The sequence below is a fragment of the Leptinotarsa decemlineata genome, unplaced genomic scaffold (assembly GCF_025532065.1).
Source record: "Leptinotarsa decemlineata unplaced genomic scaffold, Ldec_3_MD MMD2_tig00003798_RagTag_RagTag, whole genome shotgun sequence".
In the NCBI taxonomy this organism is placed as follows: domain Eukaryota; kingdom Metazoa; phylum Arthropoda; class Insecta; order Coleoptera; family Chrysomelidae; genus Leptinotarsa; species Leptinotarsa decemlineata.
The window spans coordinates 1,634,032-1,654,072 of NW_027412596.1; the positions used below are offsets into that span (position 1 = coordinate 1,634,032).

A 20,041-nucleotide genomic window follows, 5' to 3' on the forward strand; every position below is an offset into this window, starting at 1 on the left:
ATAAAGTATACGTCTGGCAGGCCAAATGTGTTCAAAGGTAGTGAAGGTATTTTTTTATATACTGGACAAGATATCAAGATCCGTTAAAATTTACGTGAAAGGCGTCATTTTCAGTTCTTTTTGACAAGAAAGACAATAGTGTCATCATCTTTTTTAAATCGAAAGGGAAGTTTTGTTTGATAGGAATAATGAAGTTTTTTTAACAAATTCATTTCTTGCACCTGTCAAAAAACTAGGGTTTATTAAGGTTGCCAGCCATGCGCCATTTTAGTGATATTTAAGTCATGTTGTTCTTATCGTCCTAGTTGATTATATCAGTAGCTGACATTGACGGTATTTTTTTACGTCAGTGAAAGAGTTGACAGTTTTTTCACATCTTTGAAATGATTAAAACATTTTTACTCCTTTTTTCCATGATAATTCCTAAGATATCTACTGCAGTGGGTAGGATTTATTACTATACCCTTACAGCATTTTTTTGAAGTAAAATTACTTTTATTTATGATCAATGAATTTATTTCATTTATTCTATATTGACAACTGTATATTTTGTTTTTAGGAAGCATTGCAGTGAAAGTTCCTTCAGATATCAACGTAGTTGAAGAAGAACGGTTAAGAATAGAATGTAAAATTGCTGGAAATCCATCTCTCTCCTGGGTATTTGGTAAGTTCAAAATAATCATAATAATGAAGTGAATTGTTCTTCAAGGGAGGGATTGATACATTAAGGTACTTAATGTTTCAAGAAAGTTTTGGTATTATCGAAAATGTAATAAAAATGTTTTATCTGTACACCCTATCTAAAATAGCTGCTTTTGAAATGAAATACCAGCTTTGTTCACTTTTCATTTTTTTTTCCTGGTGGTTTACAAGTAACTTGTAACGAAAAAATTTTTGAACAGCGGAAAACAGGCCGAGGTTTCAAATGCTCATTTTCAATAAAATTGAATGCACAAATATCGAATTTACTAATATTTCAATTTTTTCAACTAAACTTTGATATTGTCATAGCAGAATTGTCAAATTTTGCATCTTTATTTTTCTATTTGCATTTCTTTTATATTCTTTTTTTAGAAATTGTGCAGTTATTGATGAAGTATGTGAAATAATTTCCTCTTTATTGAACATTTTTTTATACAGATGTAAATCTGTAAATAACTTCTTTTACATAAGGTGAAAAATATGTTGGAATTTTCTTTTTTACAACTACAATTTCACAATTACATTGCGAAATGATCACATATTATACAGTTTACAAAACTATTACATGTCTCTTGCCATTCAATAGCTGAAGAAATGTATTGGGGTTTTATACATCATTTATATAAAAATCTTACGAAATATTTTCAGTATATTTATATTTTTTTATGTATGAAAGATAATTCATTCGTGTTTTTTTTTTCACTAGACAATGAAACATATGCAGAATCTAGGGATCGTGTCATAATTGAAGATTACAAGGAAGATGATGGCAAGCTGGTCAAAAATGGAGTTTTCATTCTTTTAAATGTAACAAAAGAAGATAGAGGGCTTGTTTCGTGCATAGGAGAGGATCGTGCATTAAATGAAACTTCCAAGTCTGATTGTTTGGTTAGAGTAAAAGGTTAGTATTAGTAAAATGACGTAAGGCATATGACATAAGCACTTTGAATATTATAAATGTAAAAGGGTTCATTAATTTGTTGAATATTTGGATTTATATTTTGATACTCTATTAACTGTTCTGCTATTTATAATCGCCAAATTATGTTTGAATGTTTTTTATACATGTTGAATGTGTTATCTTTTTTTATCAAATCATCTTTCTTTATTTGACTAGACTTCATTTTTACACATTTTTTTTTTTAGATAAATATGCTGCTTTGTGGCCTTTCCTTGGTATATGTGCTGAAGTCATCATTCTTTGTGCCATTATCGTAATTTATGAGAAGAAACGTAACAAGACAGAACTTGAAGAGAGTGACACAGACCAAAGTCCAGATCAGTAAGTTCTTCCAATCATTTTTCAATAAACTATTATATATGTGGTTTATGAGAACACAACTATGAAATGTTCTTGTAGTTTGGTTATAAGTAAAAACAAAATTGTATTATTTTGGAATAAAAATCATTCCAAAAATGATCATTCAACATGAACAAATTAACTTCATTTTGAAATAAACTCTTGCATCTGAATCGAATTATCTATTTCTCAGTATGTCTTGTCTGATAATACTCACAGATTAGAAGATTGCAAGACATGAATAATTCAATTTGAACCTTTTTTGCAACGTAATCTTTGATTGAATGCTCCAGAAAATATTTGATCAACTTGGTTTCATTATTTCAGTATCAGACAGTATAATGATTTTTACATCTCATAAGTATGTTTCACAGTCAGGGTACAATTTTAGGACCGTTATTGTTTCTTCTTTTCATTGCCGATTTGAGTGATATAATGGACCTTTGCACAATGAACCTATAAAATTAATAGGTAATATTAATTTTATCATTTTTTTCTGGAAGTGTAAAGGTCAATTACTTCCTTCAACTGTTTTTCGCCAATGATTTAATTTTTTTTAATCGACTGTGGCATGTTGCAAAAGGAAATGACTTCCTTCAACTGTTTTTCGCCAATGATTTGATTTTTTTTAAATCGACTGTGGCATGTTGCAAAGGGAAATGACAGTCTGCAGAACTGGTACATTAGCCACAAATTACTACTCAATGCGAATAAACTTATTCGAGAAAATCCCAATCAATACTGTATGAATAAAAAATTGATGATTAAATCCTGACTCTTGTGAGAGTTCCATCAGAGTTTAGGAATTGTATTTGATAGTCGTGTCAGCTTTGTTGAGCACATAAATTTATAGTCCAGTTCACATGTACCATTTTCTTCTAAAATTGTTATATAGTCTCCGAAAATTACGATCAAGGTGTCATTCGATTCGTATTGTCATGTAGAAAGTTTAAGGAAAAGTTCTAAAAGGCGATGAAAAAAATTACAAAAGTTATAAACAAGTTAGTAAAAAAAAAATTGAGGTTTAATTTTTTTAATATCTCGAAAAATATTCTAAATTTTCGAATTTTAAAAATAGATCAAAAATGATCATCAAAATTGCTAAAAAAGTTCCGACTCACGGGGCTGTACCTCTATTATTCATAATTTTTACAGATCCCTGCAAGGCCGTAGCTAGAAAATAATTTCGGGGGGTTTGATTTGGTGGAACAGTAGAAAAACATGAAATATAAAAATAAACGAAAGAAAGAAAATGGTGTTACATGATCATATATATTTATTGGAAAACCATTACAGAAATATTAACATTTTTTACAAAATCAAATTTAGTTTTCTAGCTTTCTTTGCAGCGAACAAATCAATTACCTCCTCGGTTTCGATGTCAATTCTACGGTGGATTAACATTAACGCCAAACCATTTAGTCGTTCCTGGCTTGTGGAGTTTCCTAAATAAGTTTTGAGTCGTTTCAGGGAAGAGAAAGTCCTCTCAGGGGTACATGTGAAAGCAGGCAGTATCACTAAAATCTTCAAAAGTTTGTGAATGTTTGGAAATAAGGACTGGTTGCATTCTCCTTTGTTGGTCGATCTAGTTCAGATTCTTCCACCCATTTTATCCGCCACATGTCTAATTCAGCAAAGTTTCATTCTAAATATTCATTATAGAACTCCAAGGAATATTCTTGATATTCATTATTGATTTGTTCTTTGCAACACACAAGGAATTAAAAAGTTGAGAGATAATAATGTGGTTTTATGATTTTGGAATCTCGACTGAAGCTGATCAATGGAATCATCCAAAAATGAAATCATTATAGTAATTCTAAAATAAGTTTCAGGATCTTTTGTGTTGTAGTTTGCCCTATGCTCTTGGCGTGACGTTATTCGCGGAATTTTAATTTCTTCGTTTACAGTACAGAGCAAATTCTGTGCATTCTGGAAAAGTTTAGCAGATTTTGAATCAATATTTTGGCTAATATCTTCAATAGTCTTCATGATTAAATCGACATGTTGTAAAGCTGCTGCCAAATCGCAAATGGGAGATAGAAGTATTTTGCATAGTGTCAGTGTGTATGGGAGCAACATTCCTTAGCAACATAAGCTTATAACAAAATCACTTGAAATGACTGATCTCAGAAAAGAATTAGCCTTTAACGATGTTTCACAATCCATGTCAGTGCTTAAGCCGTCTGGTGTATCCAACAATAACTTTATAGATTTCCTTGAATCGTAACAACTCATTATGATTTTCAATCCAACGGGTCTCGCACATTGCCATAAGGTTTTTCCATTGTGTTTCGGGAAAGGACCTTAGTCGCACGTACCTCTCAAAGCCAATTCCTGATGTCCACATGATTTAATTGTTTCAATAATCGGAATGAGCCGTTTCCGGCTAATTGCGCTAAATATCCGCTATCAATCTGACTCATTATATTTGGTTGAGGTTTATTATACACCTTCATAAAATTATCAGCCAATAATACAGAAGATTTGTGATACTGGCTTTCACTGTGTTGCTTGAAATCATGTATAGCATCTTTCCATTTAGTGAGTGGTTTAGTAACTAAGGATTTCAATTGCTGATGAGAGCCTTTTCCTACGCAATGTCTGGCAAATAATACACAGTATTTGCATAAAGCACCTTGTTGCCCTGTACTCGTGTACCAACCACGCGAAGTGTTCAATCCATTGAATTTGAAATTTTAGCTTTCTTTTATCGTCACTAACTGGAAACTTGAATGTCTTTTCTGGCATCCAAGGATATGATATTTCAACAATCTGTACTTCAAATCATCATCAATTTTTATGTTTGATCCCATATAGTATCCCACATCTAAAGAATGCCGAGAAACATTATCCACAGTCCCATCATCATGAGACATTCTCAATCACCTTCAAACAAAAACCCTGATAATTAACAAACTAAAACCTTAGAATTAGTCCAATAAAATGAGGATTTAAATTACCATGCAAAAGGCAAGCCTGCATTTTTCAATATAAGTTGATTATAGCATACATTCAAAGGATCTATAGTTAAAAAATGTTGAATATAATTTAGATGAGAGAAAATGAATAAAAACTACCCCAAAAATCCCTTTTTTGAATATATCTCGAAAGCATAAAAATATATGAAAAAAAGGTCGAAACAAAAAATGTAGGCAATACAATTTTCTATAAAATCCTTTCTGATCACTTTTGACGTATTTGCAATAGAAACCGAGATATTTGCAATAATTCATTTATACTTATAGTTCAGACGGGCTGCAGTAGAGCGGGTAATTCTGTCTGGCAACGGGTATTATAAGATATTCACCGAGCAAGCGTAACGAAATAGATCGATGTTATAGGTTGTGGAATAAATCATTGTAGTTGGGTGTTTGGTAGAGTGACCACGCTTTCCGATTTTCGCGGGGCAGTCCAGCTTTTTGGTGGGTTTGGGTGACAAGATCTTTTTTTGGAACTTCTGTCCAAGGGCACCGAAAATTATGATCCAATGCTCATTCGATTCGGAATGACCCCTAGCAACTTTTTGAAAAATTTCGAGAGACGTTAAAAAAATTGCACAAGTAAAAATTCAGTGTTTTGCAAATATCTCTGAAAATATTAAAGATCTCCGAAATTAAAAAAAGACCCTTGAAGTGGAAAAAATTTACTAAAGAAAACAACCTTCCCAAATCACCAACATTTATAACTTTAAATTCAGAAGTGAAAATAGCTCTAAAAGCGGGCAATGCGCGTCCCGTACGCGCTAACCGATATGGACCTTTGAACAATAAAAATTATTTCAACCCATTGAATATCATCATTGAAAAAACAACTTCACATACCTTTTAGACACTTGTATGAAAAAATTTTTCTCGTGATTATTTTATTAGATATACTTTGGTTAATTAACTAATTTTTAAAAGTTTTGAATTTACATGAGAACCTGATAATTTTTAAACTAGAAACCTGAATTTTTTTTAGTTCTTGATACTTCTCTTGAAAGCCTTCAAAAAATATTCCCGTTGAAAAAAGATGAAAATTTTGATTTTTCACTTTATTATTAATAATCAAAGACAGTAAAAAGTGCAATATTCAATTGAAGCATTGAAAAAATTTTCTTTATATTCTTATTATTGAGAGTTACATAAAAATGGTTTTTACGCAACTTTTAGCTCTATTTGTTTGAGAAATTGTTATAAACAAATATATTGTTTATGAGATATTTGAAAATTTTTTTGGGAGATTTTTATCAGTAATGAATATCATGATTTTTGAAAACAAAATCATTTCTCAAAAAAAATTATTGCTTAAAAACGCATTTGTTGATAACCAATTTTTTTGCTACTAAATATGAATATTGATGAACGATTTTTTTTATCATAATTTCTATTTTTTTTGATATTCTGAAAAAACTGTTGTGTTTTTTATTCATATTCATTCATTAAACAATTTTTTTTGAACAAATTAATTTTTACAATTTATATTTTTTATATGCTATCAAAAAAATAAAAACAACAATTTGTACAATTTGTGACACATGGTTTTTGTATAAAAAAATACGGATTTTTTTTTACACAAAAAAAACGAAAAATGTCAATAATTAAATTACAGGGAATTATATTTTTTGGATCTACACGTCTTTGTATAGAATTAAATTTTTGAAATTGATTGCTTACTTCGTTCTTTGTTTTGGAAGATTACCTACATATTTTTGTATCAAGATGTAGTGGTAGAAAACCAAAAATTTCAATAATTCTCAACCAAATGCCTCAATTTTACTTTTTAATATTTTTTAGCTGAAGGAGAATGTTTAGTACTAAAAATCGTTATAATCAAAATATCATTAATAGTCAGCCACTTCTGCTTCTGTTGATTTTCTACATATTGTATGAAGTCATCATCAAGGTCTGACGTATCTTGGTCCTTTACATTGTCATTTGAATTTTGAACTTGTGATGTAGAATTTTCATCTGCCAAGGTATCACCTAATAAATCATCCTCTTCGCCAACACTACTAATTGAAACTTGTTTCGTGTTATTACAAGTAATTCCACTGCAATTCTTGCAGACTTGTGAACAACGCAACCCAGCTTTTCTGCATCCACATCGTTGAATCGCACAGTTGGTATGACAGCTGCAGAACATCTGAAAATATAGTTTCAACAATTAAATTTCAATAAAAAATGGGAGTTTGAATAATAAAATTACAATACTTTGTGCAAATTACCTGTCTTAACAAATCTTCAGGCGCAGGTTTATCGGTTGTCATGATTGGGATCATCAACATATTAAGTCGTTTCCATCCCCATTGCTCAGGCTGAATGTTATTTCCACTCCATTGTTGAATTTGATAAAAAACTCGTTTAGCATGTTGAAGCAATGCTGAAGATGTAGGAGGTAAACTTGCCAGTCGAATTTCAGTCTTAGTTTGTGTAGTCAAGGTAACAAAAAGTTTATAATGCAGTTCTTCAATTATTGTTGAATTTTCATCGAGATGTCCATATAAATAGAATATAAATGAAGTTGCTGCATTTTGTAAATCTTCTTCACTACTATTGGGATTGATGAAAACTTCTGATAATGATCGTGCTTGTTCATTTTTTCTAAAATCTTGATAATTTTTTTCTTACCTTTCCCAAATAGGGCGCTGGTTGTGTCACATCCTGCGAAAGCGTGAGCAAATAATATGAATTGTTTGAAATTACTATTTTCAGAAGTAGAGTATAATTTGTTGGTAGATTTTTTCGAATTTGTTAGTTTATAAAAAAAAATGTTATCGTCTGTTGGTGTGAGACCAATCAATAAAACCAATAAATCGACGTCGTTGCCAACAACTGCAACTGAATTTCCATTGTTATTTTTCAAGTGTATCGCAGTATTGACAATAAGTAAATCATCATCTTCATCAGCTTGCTTTACTTTAATTCCAGATGAGCTTAGATATTCACTCAAATTCAGAACAAAATTGTGTTTGTTACAAATATTTGATAAAAACTTCGTTTGTGTAAATGTAACAAGCATATTTTTGTCAAAATCTACATCTGCAGCAACATTTTTCTCTCGTCTTCGATATCTTTCGTAAGACTTGACACCAAATTGATCACTGCTGTATCCGTCAAATACAACCACTGCATTACTAGTAAAATTAGTAACAATGTATTGACGATAAGATTGAAATAATTCCAAGTATGTTTTACCATGAGGCCACGTGACTTGGTGGAGTAAAAACCCCCCATCAACGACGAATGAAAAAGATGATAACAACTTATCACTTTCAAGACTGGTTTTGAAAACAGTAAACAAATCTGATTTTTGGGTCTTCCGCATGAAGCCTGCAGAATCGAATAATGATAGTGAAAATGGCGCTAATTCGTATTGAAAAGCTTTTTTGGTAAGCTCTTCATCGTCTCTAGTTAATACACAAATTCGTTGAAATAGAAGAGTAGAATTCACATTAACACATTTAGTGCCAATATGAACTCCTTGCTTAGCAGATGACAAAGATTTCACTTTGAACTTGCAGGTCATATTCACATTTTAAGCATTTTTACCAATCATAGAACGCATACTTTGCTTCCCCAGTTCTAAAGCTTTATATCAATTTATATCGTCTCTGCCAATTATCCCTGTGGATAACGAAGTTAAATAATCTCGCAACTCAAAAGGCTTATGTTTTTCCAACCAAGATGTCATGGCTTGCAAGTCCTTGTTATCTTTTGTAAGCCGACTAATAGATAAATCCACATGTTGTTCACTGGTATTCGAGTGAAGTTCACTATAGGTTTCCAAGCTGTCCATGACCGCAAATGATGTAGGCATGCAAGATAGGTATCGAGCCACAACACTAGGAGTTACACTACCATGTATTAAATCAGTGCCAAAAAATCGATTAAGTGTTTGTTCTATTGTCATGTCACTCCAGATTCCAGACCATGCTTTATAAGATCGTCGAATTGTGAAATAACCTTCTTGAGTAAAAAGTCGATATTCTTCATCATCCATTTCCATTTCCAGTTTGATCATGGACTGTAAATAGATTTGAGCTGATTTCGCGTACAAAAAATATCCTGATGCATGGAAGTATGGTAACATTTTCTTCACACTCTGCAAATGAAGTTGCCAGTTACCTAATAGTTCAGCTTCAATAAATTGAAGAGCTATTGTTACCATTTCGAAGTATTGAATGAATAATTTTGCTGTTGGACCGTTTGATTTCAAGGAATTTAGTTTATAAAGGAAAACTTCTGTCATTTCTTTTAAAGTAATATCATTTTGACAAAAGTTGTAGCTTGGAGGATTTTCATTCCAATGAGTTAGCTGCAGTCGAACGAATGTCTCATATTTGTTCCGATCAAATAATGATAGTTCATCGGCCATATATTTATAAAAATATTTTCCGATTGATGTGTACGTCAACATGTGGGCACGTATTGCTCGTGAGAATGATTTACCAGTCATCATATTTTTCACAGATTCTGAGGCATACACAGTACCCCAAATATCTTCTAAGCCACTTCCGTCCATAATGTTGCCGATTGAACCTAAAAATGACATTAACATGTGAAAGCCACTCAGTCGTACAACAACATTCTTCATTTCATCATTGCCAGCAACTATTTCAGTAGCTTTGATGAATAATGGCTGGTCAAACGTTACAATGCATGTCTTTTGTTTCAGTTGCTTGCATTCTGCCATTGCATGAACTATAGCTGTGTTTATTGAAGTATACTTGGAAGGAGGTTCATTGATAAAAGGCAAGCATACGATACGTGAAACATTATCTTGAGGCAAATATAAACTTAAAACTTCCATAAAGCCTCTCCAGCTGGGTAGTTCTTTTTCAAAAATTGATTTTCCTGATAAGTAGAGAAGATAATGTGTCGGTAACTGTGTAGAATCATTTCGAAGAAGAGTTGAAACATCATCAAAAGTAATTGTTTTCAGACCTGTGTTTTGTTTACCTCGGTAAGGAACTGTTTCAACATTGCAACATGATGCTAATTGAGCGGCTGAAGGCATTTTTTTACATTTTTTTGATGATCCTTCTATTGTCACACCACTTTCTGGTGTAAATGCAGCAAGCCTTCCCAGGCAATGAAATGTTCTGTTACCATCCAATGTTTTAGCGTTGTGATCAGTATTATCGAATACATATTGTACAAAAACCTCATCACCAACGCACATTTTTGGTGGGTCCATCATCGTAGAAGCTTCAAATAATTGTAAATGATAATATGAAGCTGACACTCCTAATTTCGTTAATAAATCAATGATTAATCTTGAGCCACTTTTTTTGTAAATATACGTGCCGACGGCTAGCTGAAAGAATTGAGTCTGAAATTATTGCATGGGCAATATTATCTCGTTTCACAAAATTTGTAAATCATTCTGTTTACGTGTTAGAAGCAAGTTACTTAGAAAGTAGTTCAGTAAAACTGGTATATCTTCAACCACACTATCAAGGAAGTCACTCGATGCACGGTATGATTGAGTTTCATACTTTTTCGCCAATATTTCAGATTTTAAAATATCTGCAGCTGTCCGTAAAATGTTTTTCTTTTGTGTATCATCATAATTTTCACTGTCTTCAAATAAATTGTCGCATAATGCCCCAGCTGATTCGTATTTATAATATATTATTGTATCCTTTACTAAATGTTGAGAAATGATGATATCATTACCATATCGCTCTTTTAATTTACGATACAACCGTCGATTTGATAATCTGTTACTGCCCATAACTTTTTGCAGTTCAGACAAGTAAAATTTGGACTCGTTACTTTCCTCAATATACTTACACACTTCATGAACTATTTTTTGTGCCATTTGTTCATTCTCATGAATTGTTGACTCTGCCATTGGTATGACAAAGACGTTATCGTTAACATGCTTTATGATAACGAGCTTTCACATATACCAGTGACTTAATACCACGTAGCCTCTGCTTCATTTCGTCTCCAACTTCATCATTGCGTGTATTTGCTGTTGTTAATATTTTTTCCATGACATAATTTTAACTAATTTCATGTGTTCTAGGTTGATTTCGGTACCACCTATTACCACAAAATAAACAATTTTCGAGGAAATTGAATTCGTGTTCTTGTAAATAATGTTTCAGTTGTACTTCTTTCGATGTAGATGCTGGAAGTTCCTCAGCCAATTTTTCAACTCGTACAAACTTCGTCGTGTCCGCAGATACTTGGTATCGTTTTCTGCAAACTGAAAACCGAATTTATAATAATGAAATTATTGTTTTCAAAAAATGTATCTGTACATACTGACCTACTAAGTAAATTCTCAATTTCTTCCGATATTTGAAATTTTATTGATTTGAAAATTTTCATTCAAAATATAGAAGAGTAATAATTTCGGCAACAAAAATATTATCGTCTTCATTACATATGTCACCAAACATTTTCAGCCTTATTACACTATTCATTGAAATAATTTTCAATACTCAAGTATTCATTTTCTATATATGAATCTATATAGTGTGTGAAAGCCAAATGGAATAAATTCATTATTTCGGTTACTGTACATAATTATGAAAAATCGCGAAACACGTCAAATTTAGATTATAATTTGACATACTTAAACGGAAAAATACTTCCCCTATCGTCAAACCCCGTCGAATGATAGGTACAACCCCTAATTTTACAAATGGGAAGTATAGGCTTGTGAAATATCGTTTGAAAGGCGTTTTCATTCTACATTTAAAAATGTTATCGCTTTCCCGTTCATTGCATCAATCAATATAAAATAAATTGAAAACATGTGGTTACCGAACTTTGACAAAATACACCCAAAACTTATTGCAATGTACTCAAAAATTATTTCATGTTGAGGTATTGATAATGAGAGAGTGAACAAAAACTATAGAATTGTAATTTTTTTATTGTATTCTTTAAAAACCTATGAATAATTTCCGTGGCAACGTTAGTTTTAAACGCCTTGTCAAATCGTTTTTTTATGTTACAACATTAGTTGTCAGTATTTGAATTTAAGATTAAAGTTCGTTTACTTCAAGCCTGACAAATGGTTAGATCAAAGGAAATGCATAAAGTAACAGTTTTACTAATGATTGGTTATTGACATAAAACCCGAACACAACAGGAATTAGCTGGCCTATTTGATAAGAAATTTCCTAATTTACCGCCCATATTTCAAGAAACAATAAGCAAAATAGAGAAGCAGTTTCGCGAGTTTGGTCATGTGAGGCAGATAAAAAAAGTAGCTGTCAATGCAATGAGTGATGAACTCAAATTATATGTGATGCTTGAGTTTGTGGAAAACCCACATATATCGAGTAGATAGGCATCCACTTTATTCAATGTTAGCCATATATCGATAGTAAACATATTAAAAGAAAATAAAATGCATCCCTATGGAATGATATCTACTTAGCAGCTCATGGAAGACGAATTTGATAGAAGAACTTAATTTTGTGAGCAAATGATGGACATGTTGGATAACAATATCATCCAATCAGAAGACGTTATGTTGTCTGATGAGTGTACTTTTTCTCTTAACGGTTATGCTAATCGGCAAAATTGCCACTACTGGTCAACGGAAATTCATCACTGGATGAGAAAAAAACACACGAAATATCCTCAAAAGGTCAATGTTTGGGCAGGGATTGTAGGAAACCATATCATTGGTCCCTTTTTCATTGAGGGCAACTTGAAGGGCAATAATCATTTGAAACTCAAAATGATGTCATTCCAAGTTTAGCCAATTCATATCCTGATCCAGAAAACTCTCTAGTTCCAGTAAATACTATATGGTTTTAGCAGGATGGAGCAGGGAGGCGAGGATCGATTGAATGGCCAGCGCGATCACCTGATCTTTCATCATTAGATTTCTTTTTAAGGGAATATGTAACGGGCAATGTGTACAAAACTATACGTTCATATTTTAATCACTCAATAGAGTGAATAACGCTTGCGATTAGGTCGGTCATGCCTGATATGTTCAATAATGTCAGAAGACAGTTTTATTTAAGATTAGGATGTTGCCAACACGTTTGCGGTTAACTTCGTTAACATACATAATTCTTTTCCGTATTCTACATTCAATTATGATTTGAATTACATTTAGTTTTTGAGTGTATTTTATCGAATTTCGATAACCACATCATTTCAATGTATTTTATCTTAATTGTTGCAATGAACTTAAAAGCGATAACATCTAAAAATTGGGGGTTGTACCTATCATTCGAAGGGGGTTGAAGGTAGGGATCACATTTTCAAATAGAAGAATGTCAAATTATAATTTACATTTGACGTTTTCCGGGATTTTTTTTAATATGTACTGTAACCGTAATAATGAATTTATTCCATTTTGCTTTTACACACCGTATATATTTCACAGATTGAAGAATACAAATTTATTTTCTATAATATTTTTGTGACACATGTGTTTAATAAATTATTCAATTTTTTTACATAAGAATGAATAAGATGAATAATTCATTATATTGTTATAAATAATTTCTTACAATATAAACATTTTACTGCTAGGTTCTGTCATCGTAGAGTAAAACATAAAATAATATACAGTATATACAAACCATCATGAAATCGACATGATTCCTTGCCTTCCCACACTTTATATTTCAGGTCATTTTTCACTTTACTTTTGTCTATTAATGTCTTCAAACCATTTTTTTTCACAGTTGCAATTGTGTCACAATCACTTTCAAGAGGCCATTCACAAATTGAGCACAATTCATGCTCCATTTTCACTTTTCACAGGTTCTTCAATAAAATGCAAAAAAAAACACTCTAATGAAATGGATGCAAACAATTTCGGAAATGAAAATAAATAGAACTCGCATTAATTCATATGTGCACCTGGGAAACACCGACAACACTTAATCTATTTCGTAGTGCTGGAGAGATATAGCCGCTCTACTGCAGCCCGTCTGAACTATAAGTATAAATGGATTATAGCAAATATCTCGGTTTCTATTGCAAATACGTCAAAAGTGATCAGAAACGATTTTATAGAAAATTTTATTGCCTACATTTTTTGTTCCGACCTTTTTTTCATATATTTTTATGCTTTCGAGATATATTCAAAAAAGGGATTTTTGGGGTGGTTTTCATTCATTTTCTATCCCCTAAATGAAATTCAACATTTTTTAACTATAAATCCTTTGAATGTATGCTGAAATCAACTTATATTGAAAAATGCAGGTTTGCCTTTTGCATGGTAATTTAAATCCTCATTTTATTGGACTAAATTGTTTTCACTTCGTGAAGTTATTCTCAATTGGCTAATGAATAGATCGCCATTACAAAAATTACAAAATATTCATTTTCCACTTTTTTATGATCAAATGAAAATTAAAAATTAAAAAAATTTATTTACTTTTTTTCTGAATCTTGATTGTTTCGATGCCTAATGGTTAAAAGCTACTCGAAATTTTTTTTCGCTGTTATTGTTCATAAACGATTGTTATGTACCATTTAATTATGAGAATTCCATGATTTGTACTTTTGGTAGTTTAGGTTTTAGGTATCATTAAAAATCAGGTAAAATTATATTTGCATGAATTACATTCATTTTAATGGGGAATGTTCCTCCTGACGAAAATCAAGTAGTTTTCATAAAAAAGCTCTAAAACAACGCATTTTAAACTTATCATTTCAACCTTTTTCTTTAAAAAATTATTTAAATACTTAAAAAAGAGGAATGAAATAATGCATTCAACATTTAAAGGGATTCATTTCTATTTCACCTTTGGCAACATCGGTTATAGCTAATAAAGGACAGTGAATATGTTATCTGTATGAGACAAACAAAGATGACATATTTCAGAGGCGTGCCGTTCTGTTTACTTTTGTTCCGAGTTCCCAGACATTCTGTGACATATGACATTTTTTGCACCTAACCTATCTTCCTCCATATAAATAAATAACAAAACATCTGTTGTTCATGTGGTTTGTGTAGGTCGTATTGAGCTATAATTTATATTTTGCCTTAATTGTTAATTTATAAAGATAATTTTCCTTTTTTAAAGTAGAATATTTAGGTACATATAAATTATTTCAACTTGATATAGGCGCTGTTGTCAATATGTGAATTAGAAACAAATCCCTTTAAAAATCAAAACCCAACATTTGAAACATCAATTTGAATATTTTTCGAAGTGAATTTGAAAAACTCATGAATTAAACTCAACTTTATTTTGTTCAAACTTGCATTTATTGTAATAAAATTGCAAATTGAGGAACATTCCCCATTCAATGAGTCCTCTCAATTACCTTTCTCAGATTTCCTATGCTGGCAAAGTTTGAATTTACTTTCAGATTCCGGTTTTTACCTGTATGCCATATTCCTTTGTTTGGTGTAAAAAACATATGCTTATGGTTTCAAAGGGTCTACCTTTTTACCTGATCAAGTCATATAGCTCTAGTGATATAATTTCAGCCAATAATGGAAGATGAAACTGAAATAAAAATAGTTGTGCATTGAAAACAGAAAATCTTTTTTTCGTCTCTGAAGGTCGTTGTAAGATTGAACATTTGAAATGGTAAATTAATTAACCAACAGTTTAGGTAGAAGAACCATTATACACAATTGTTTCTGACCGCCTGATGGTGTCCCTCTTTTTATTATGTTCCCAGCTCAAAATACTTTCTAATCATGTTCTACATCTTCCTATCCCATTTCAAGGGTAAACATCCCAAACGATAAAGAACTAAATCTAACAAAGGCAAAGTTATTTGTAGACACAACCAATGAATGCCAGGTGGTGTGAAGACTTAGCCAGTGAAAGCAAGCCTTATGTGGACCCATCTAGACTGGTAACTCAAGAAGTTCAAGGATAGAGCGATTGAACTAGAAGGTGATTGGAGCCATACCGGATTTCCCGCTGTTTCTGAATTGAAAAATATGGATTTTTTTTTATTTGAGAATAATTTGCGAGGTCACAGAATAATAAAAGACCACTTAGGGTAGTCAAGAAACGCATTGTAAATACCTCATACTATTTCTTTTGTTTTATGAGTATCATCATTACTTAAACGACCTTCAGAGTTCAAATTCAATTCACTCTAAGTCATACCCCATTCATAATGTTTTCCACTCTCTCTACTTCCGAGAAAAAAATATGGATTTTCATTAAAAATATTGCCCTTCAAATAATGTGCAAGGTGATCAAAGTGAAATTTGAGTAGTCAAGATAAAAACGTGGACAAGTTTTGCATTCTCCTCATTTCAAAATTTAGTATGTCTGATACTCGAAACACCTTTATAGGTCAAATTTGAAGTCTCGCAAACCCATTTTTTCAAGTAATTTTTCTTACTCTACTCGTTTTCATAATAAAAATAAATCTATTGAAAACACTTTCCCAATACCAGAACAAAAATGACTGGTCATAATGATCTCCTGAAAATGCTTACTTGGTTAGTGAAACGCGCGTCAAGAGACTGTAATTTTTGTTCTGGTGTTGGGAAAGTGTTTTCAATAGATTAATTTTATGTGAAAGGTTCCAGAGTTCCTATTAAAAAAAACTGATCTAGACCTTGAAATAATTCACATGGTCGTCAAGATCAAATTCAAGGTCACTATGAGGTAGCTAAACAATCCTAAACCTCTGGAACTTTGGTTTCCTTTTAGCGATCCATGTTTTTTAATAATACAGTCATACCAGAACTTTGAGTTCATCCTGTCTAACTTGAAAATGAAAATCCATTTTGGAGTCAAGTATTTGGTTTTCTGTGAAATTAATTTATGTTATTTATTGGCATTTTATTTATTTCAGGAAGAATACACCAGACCATGGTAAAGATTCCAATCTAAGGCACAGGCAGTGAAGAACAAAATTTGTTGAGAATTCAGACAGTACATTAACAGATTATTGAAACTATCCAGAGGTTATACAGTTACATTCGACTTGTGTAGTTTGAACTCGGCTACGATTGTCCGAGAATGTTGGAAGTACTGTACAAAAAAAAATTAAATTTAGGTTTAAATTGTTATGAAGCCTTCCCACTAGTTTGCCTTAAATAACAGCCTTTTTTATTGTAAATTGAATACATATTGTTTTATATTTTTGAAAGAGTTTTCCGTTACTTATGGGTTATTAGTACTTAAACATGTAGATATTGTAAAATCATTGTTATGCAATCAAACTGGCTGATATTCAATGTAAACTGATGTCATATACCATTTGTAAATAAATAACATTTAAGGAAAAGAAAAGAATATTGTATACACTCCTGTTCATATTATTCTATTGTTATAATATTGGGTTTTTACTCATGGACTGTTTTTATTTTTCATCTTTGGTTTTCTTATTAATATAAAGTGCTTTGATATTCTAGATACTTTTTCTTATGTGAACCAATTCAATTACGTTTCATTTTTGAAGTTAAAGATTGCACTCCTTTATATCCTTTTTAATCAGTACATAGATTTTATCTAGTAGAGCAGCTTGAATTTCACGCTCAGTGCTATGTTAGAGAAAAATTGAATAAGAGTACTGTCTAAAACTCTTTTATTTTCATTCATGAAATTGTATTCTATTCAATCAGCGTCATCCACAAAACTACCAATATTTTCTAAAGCCACGTTTTCTGGCAAAATAAAAGTTGGAAAGTTAATGTTTTCGTCAGGTACTGCATATATTTTGAGTGCCAAATTACGAATTGTCAGTACTCAAAGAAATATTTTGAAAAATTGTTACCTCCTTACCATTACCATGAGACAATGTGGAGATATTTGACACAGTGATTCCACTCGTGTGTATGAATTATGTTATAAAATCATTTATTGATTACAAAAATAATCATATTTTTACACTGCCAGCTAAATACGATAACATTTTTCAAAATGAAGTTATGCATCCGCAAAATTTTTGTAGGATGTTTTATCGATTAGGTTTAGCACCTCCATGTAAGGCGGTTGTTCCAAAATGGTTTTATATGTTACTTCATAGACAACATGAGAACATACGAAAGGATAGCCAAAGGACATCTGAAATGAACCAAACCGTACAGTTACTAGACATTGTACATTTTTTGACATCTTATGGATATCTGTAAGATGTTCACCAAACTATGATTGATCCAAGTCTACCGAATAACTTTTGGACATCCATTTCATGTCTAAAAATATATACCTCAATTGGGAATCCAATGTTGTTTTGCCAATGAATTGTGAAAGTGAATTATTGGAAGAGTTTCTGTGAAACATTCAGTATTGTGGTTGAGCCATTTCTTGATGTGAACATACATTTCCTCTCCACTCCTTATATAGTAAAAAATGTTACACATATAGGTATATTAGAAATGTAACTTATAAAGATAATTTTCAGATGACTCAAAAATAATATATACTTTATTTTTTACTTGAAAAGATTCGAATAAAGTTATTTTTAAGTCATCATTATGAAATTAAATAAATATTAAAGATATAATTAAACAATTTCCATTTAACTTTGAGATGGAAGTCGAAATGACCAATAAAAACAGTTTTTTATTTATTATTGATGTTTTTAATTTCATGCCTTACCGTCAATTACTTTCGATTTCCACCTTTAATATAAATTTCTTCTAACTAGTATTGCAATTTAGAGATAAAAATATTGGTGCTTGCACAAAAATTATCGTTGGGCAGTTAAATGAAGTGGATTATCTTAACTTTTTCGAAAATCTGTTTTATTCAAACTATAATCATCCTCCTCAACCAGCATACAATAAGCTTTTTTTTAGAAGAGATTTTGAACGAAACATTTTGTCAAGTTACGAGATCTCAAACAAATTTACAAACATGTTTTCAATAAACCTTCAACAAGTTTATGAAATTTCATTTAATATTCCTTTCAACTACTGAGGCAGTTTGAACATCCAATGAGCCTGGAATGGTGATGATTTTTTTGCTAGTGGTTATATCCTGCAGCAATCGTCTGAAAAAAAAAATGTCCTACTGTCGAGATGATGAGTATGGTAATAACCATCAATAAAAGCTTTCGGCTATGGGATCAACAGAAGACTCGATCATCGAATATCAAAGATAAATAAACTATATTCCTCAAGACACCTAGTTGCAGAGGCAAGTTTTAACATCAACTGTCGCTCGATATATATACTCTACGATGTATCTTTCACTGCAGCTTTCATATTCTTAGACTCAGACCAGACCACGTTAAATGATGAAGTTTGAAAGTGCATTGTTTAACAAGGAACATAGCTCCTATGACATATCAAGTAATAAAGTTCTCTCTGCTGTTTTCTAATCCCAAGTTTCTCCAGTAGAATGCAACATATGCTGCATATGTTTTTTCTTCGAGAAAAAAATTATAATCACATTATCAGGTCAAAAATCTTATTATATTTGTCCCTGAAAATGAGAACATTCTTACTATAATAATTAACAAGAAGCCAAATATAAGGAACCAAGGGCGTAGAATAAATCCAAAACAAGCACTTTTACCAAACCCCAGAATTACAATACACTTCTTGACACACATTTCACCATTTCTTATAATTTAATACACAAACAAAAAATGAATTTTCATTTTAAAACCTATTCCAATCTCTGCTGTCTTTCGGTTGGTGACACCTATGTAAGGCAGATAGACAGTGCCTTGGGCTTGATCTTCATTGGTATTTCTCTCCTCCCATGGACGCGTATCGTGGATTATGTCGCAGCCGTTCGTTTGTAATTATAATTGTTAAGCTTTCTACTGTGACCAAACTATCTTACAAACTACTTTGTTTATGCGATCTCACACATGCATAAAAATTGGTATGATTGTTCGTCGTTTCGAGGTACCGCACTCCGTTCAGTTCCGACATGACATCACTAAAAACAAGACGCATGTTTGTTTCGCACTACTTTTTGGCCTCAGAACATACGAGATTTCATAATATTCCGATTTTATTCATTTATATAATGATTTCTGCCAATCAGAGTTATCTGATTATCTATTTCATCGAAGATTTCAAACAATTTACGAAAAGTTTTTTCTAAAAGTGTGCAGGTGGCTAATAATGGTCACCTCTGACCTGTATTACCCGCAATTCACATATACATTGATATTTTTA

The 20,041-nt window shown here is 31.6% G+C and overlaps 2 protein-coding genes across 2 annotated transcripts in view; one reads left to right on the forward strand and one right to left on the reverse strand.

The window, feature by feature from the left end:
• The window catches only part of Bsg (immunoglobulin domain-containing protein Bsg), a 78,782-nt gene extending 59,991 nt beyond the window's left edge, over positions 1-18,791 (forward strand). The window contains exons 4-7 of the mRNA XM_023166212.2: positions 560-664; positions 1,409-1,603; positions 1,849-1,984; positions 16,756-18,791. Of these exons, the coding sequence (XP_023021980.1) occupies positions 560-664; positions 1,409-1,603; positions 1,849-1,984; positions 16,756-16,807 (488 nt within the window). The 3' untranslated portion in view covers positions 16,808-18,791. The remainder of the gene's footprint in view (positions 1-559; positions 665-1,408; positions 1,604-1,848; positions 1,985-16,755) is intronic.
• On the reverse strand, positions 6,820-13,316 carry LOC141483663 (uncharacterized). The gene is made up of 2 exons (XM_074178436.1): positions 7,212-13,316; positions 6,820-7,129 (listed from the first exon to the last, which is right to left on the reverse strand). The coding sequence occupies exon 1, from the start codon at positions 10,184-10,186 to the stop codon at positions 8,582-8,584; it is 1,605 nt and encodes a 534-aa protein (XP_074034537.1). The 5' UTR covers positions 10,187-13,316; the 3' UTR covers positions 6,820-7,129; positions 7,212-8,581.
• Positions 18,792-20,041: the final 1,250 nt, after the last annotated feature.

Coding starts and splice junctions, on each gene's coding strand:
- LOC141483663 (XM_074178436.1), bottom strand. CDS start 10,186: ATGATGGACCCACCAAAAATGTGCGTTGGTGATGAGGTTTTTGTACAA.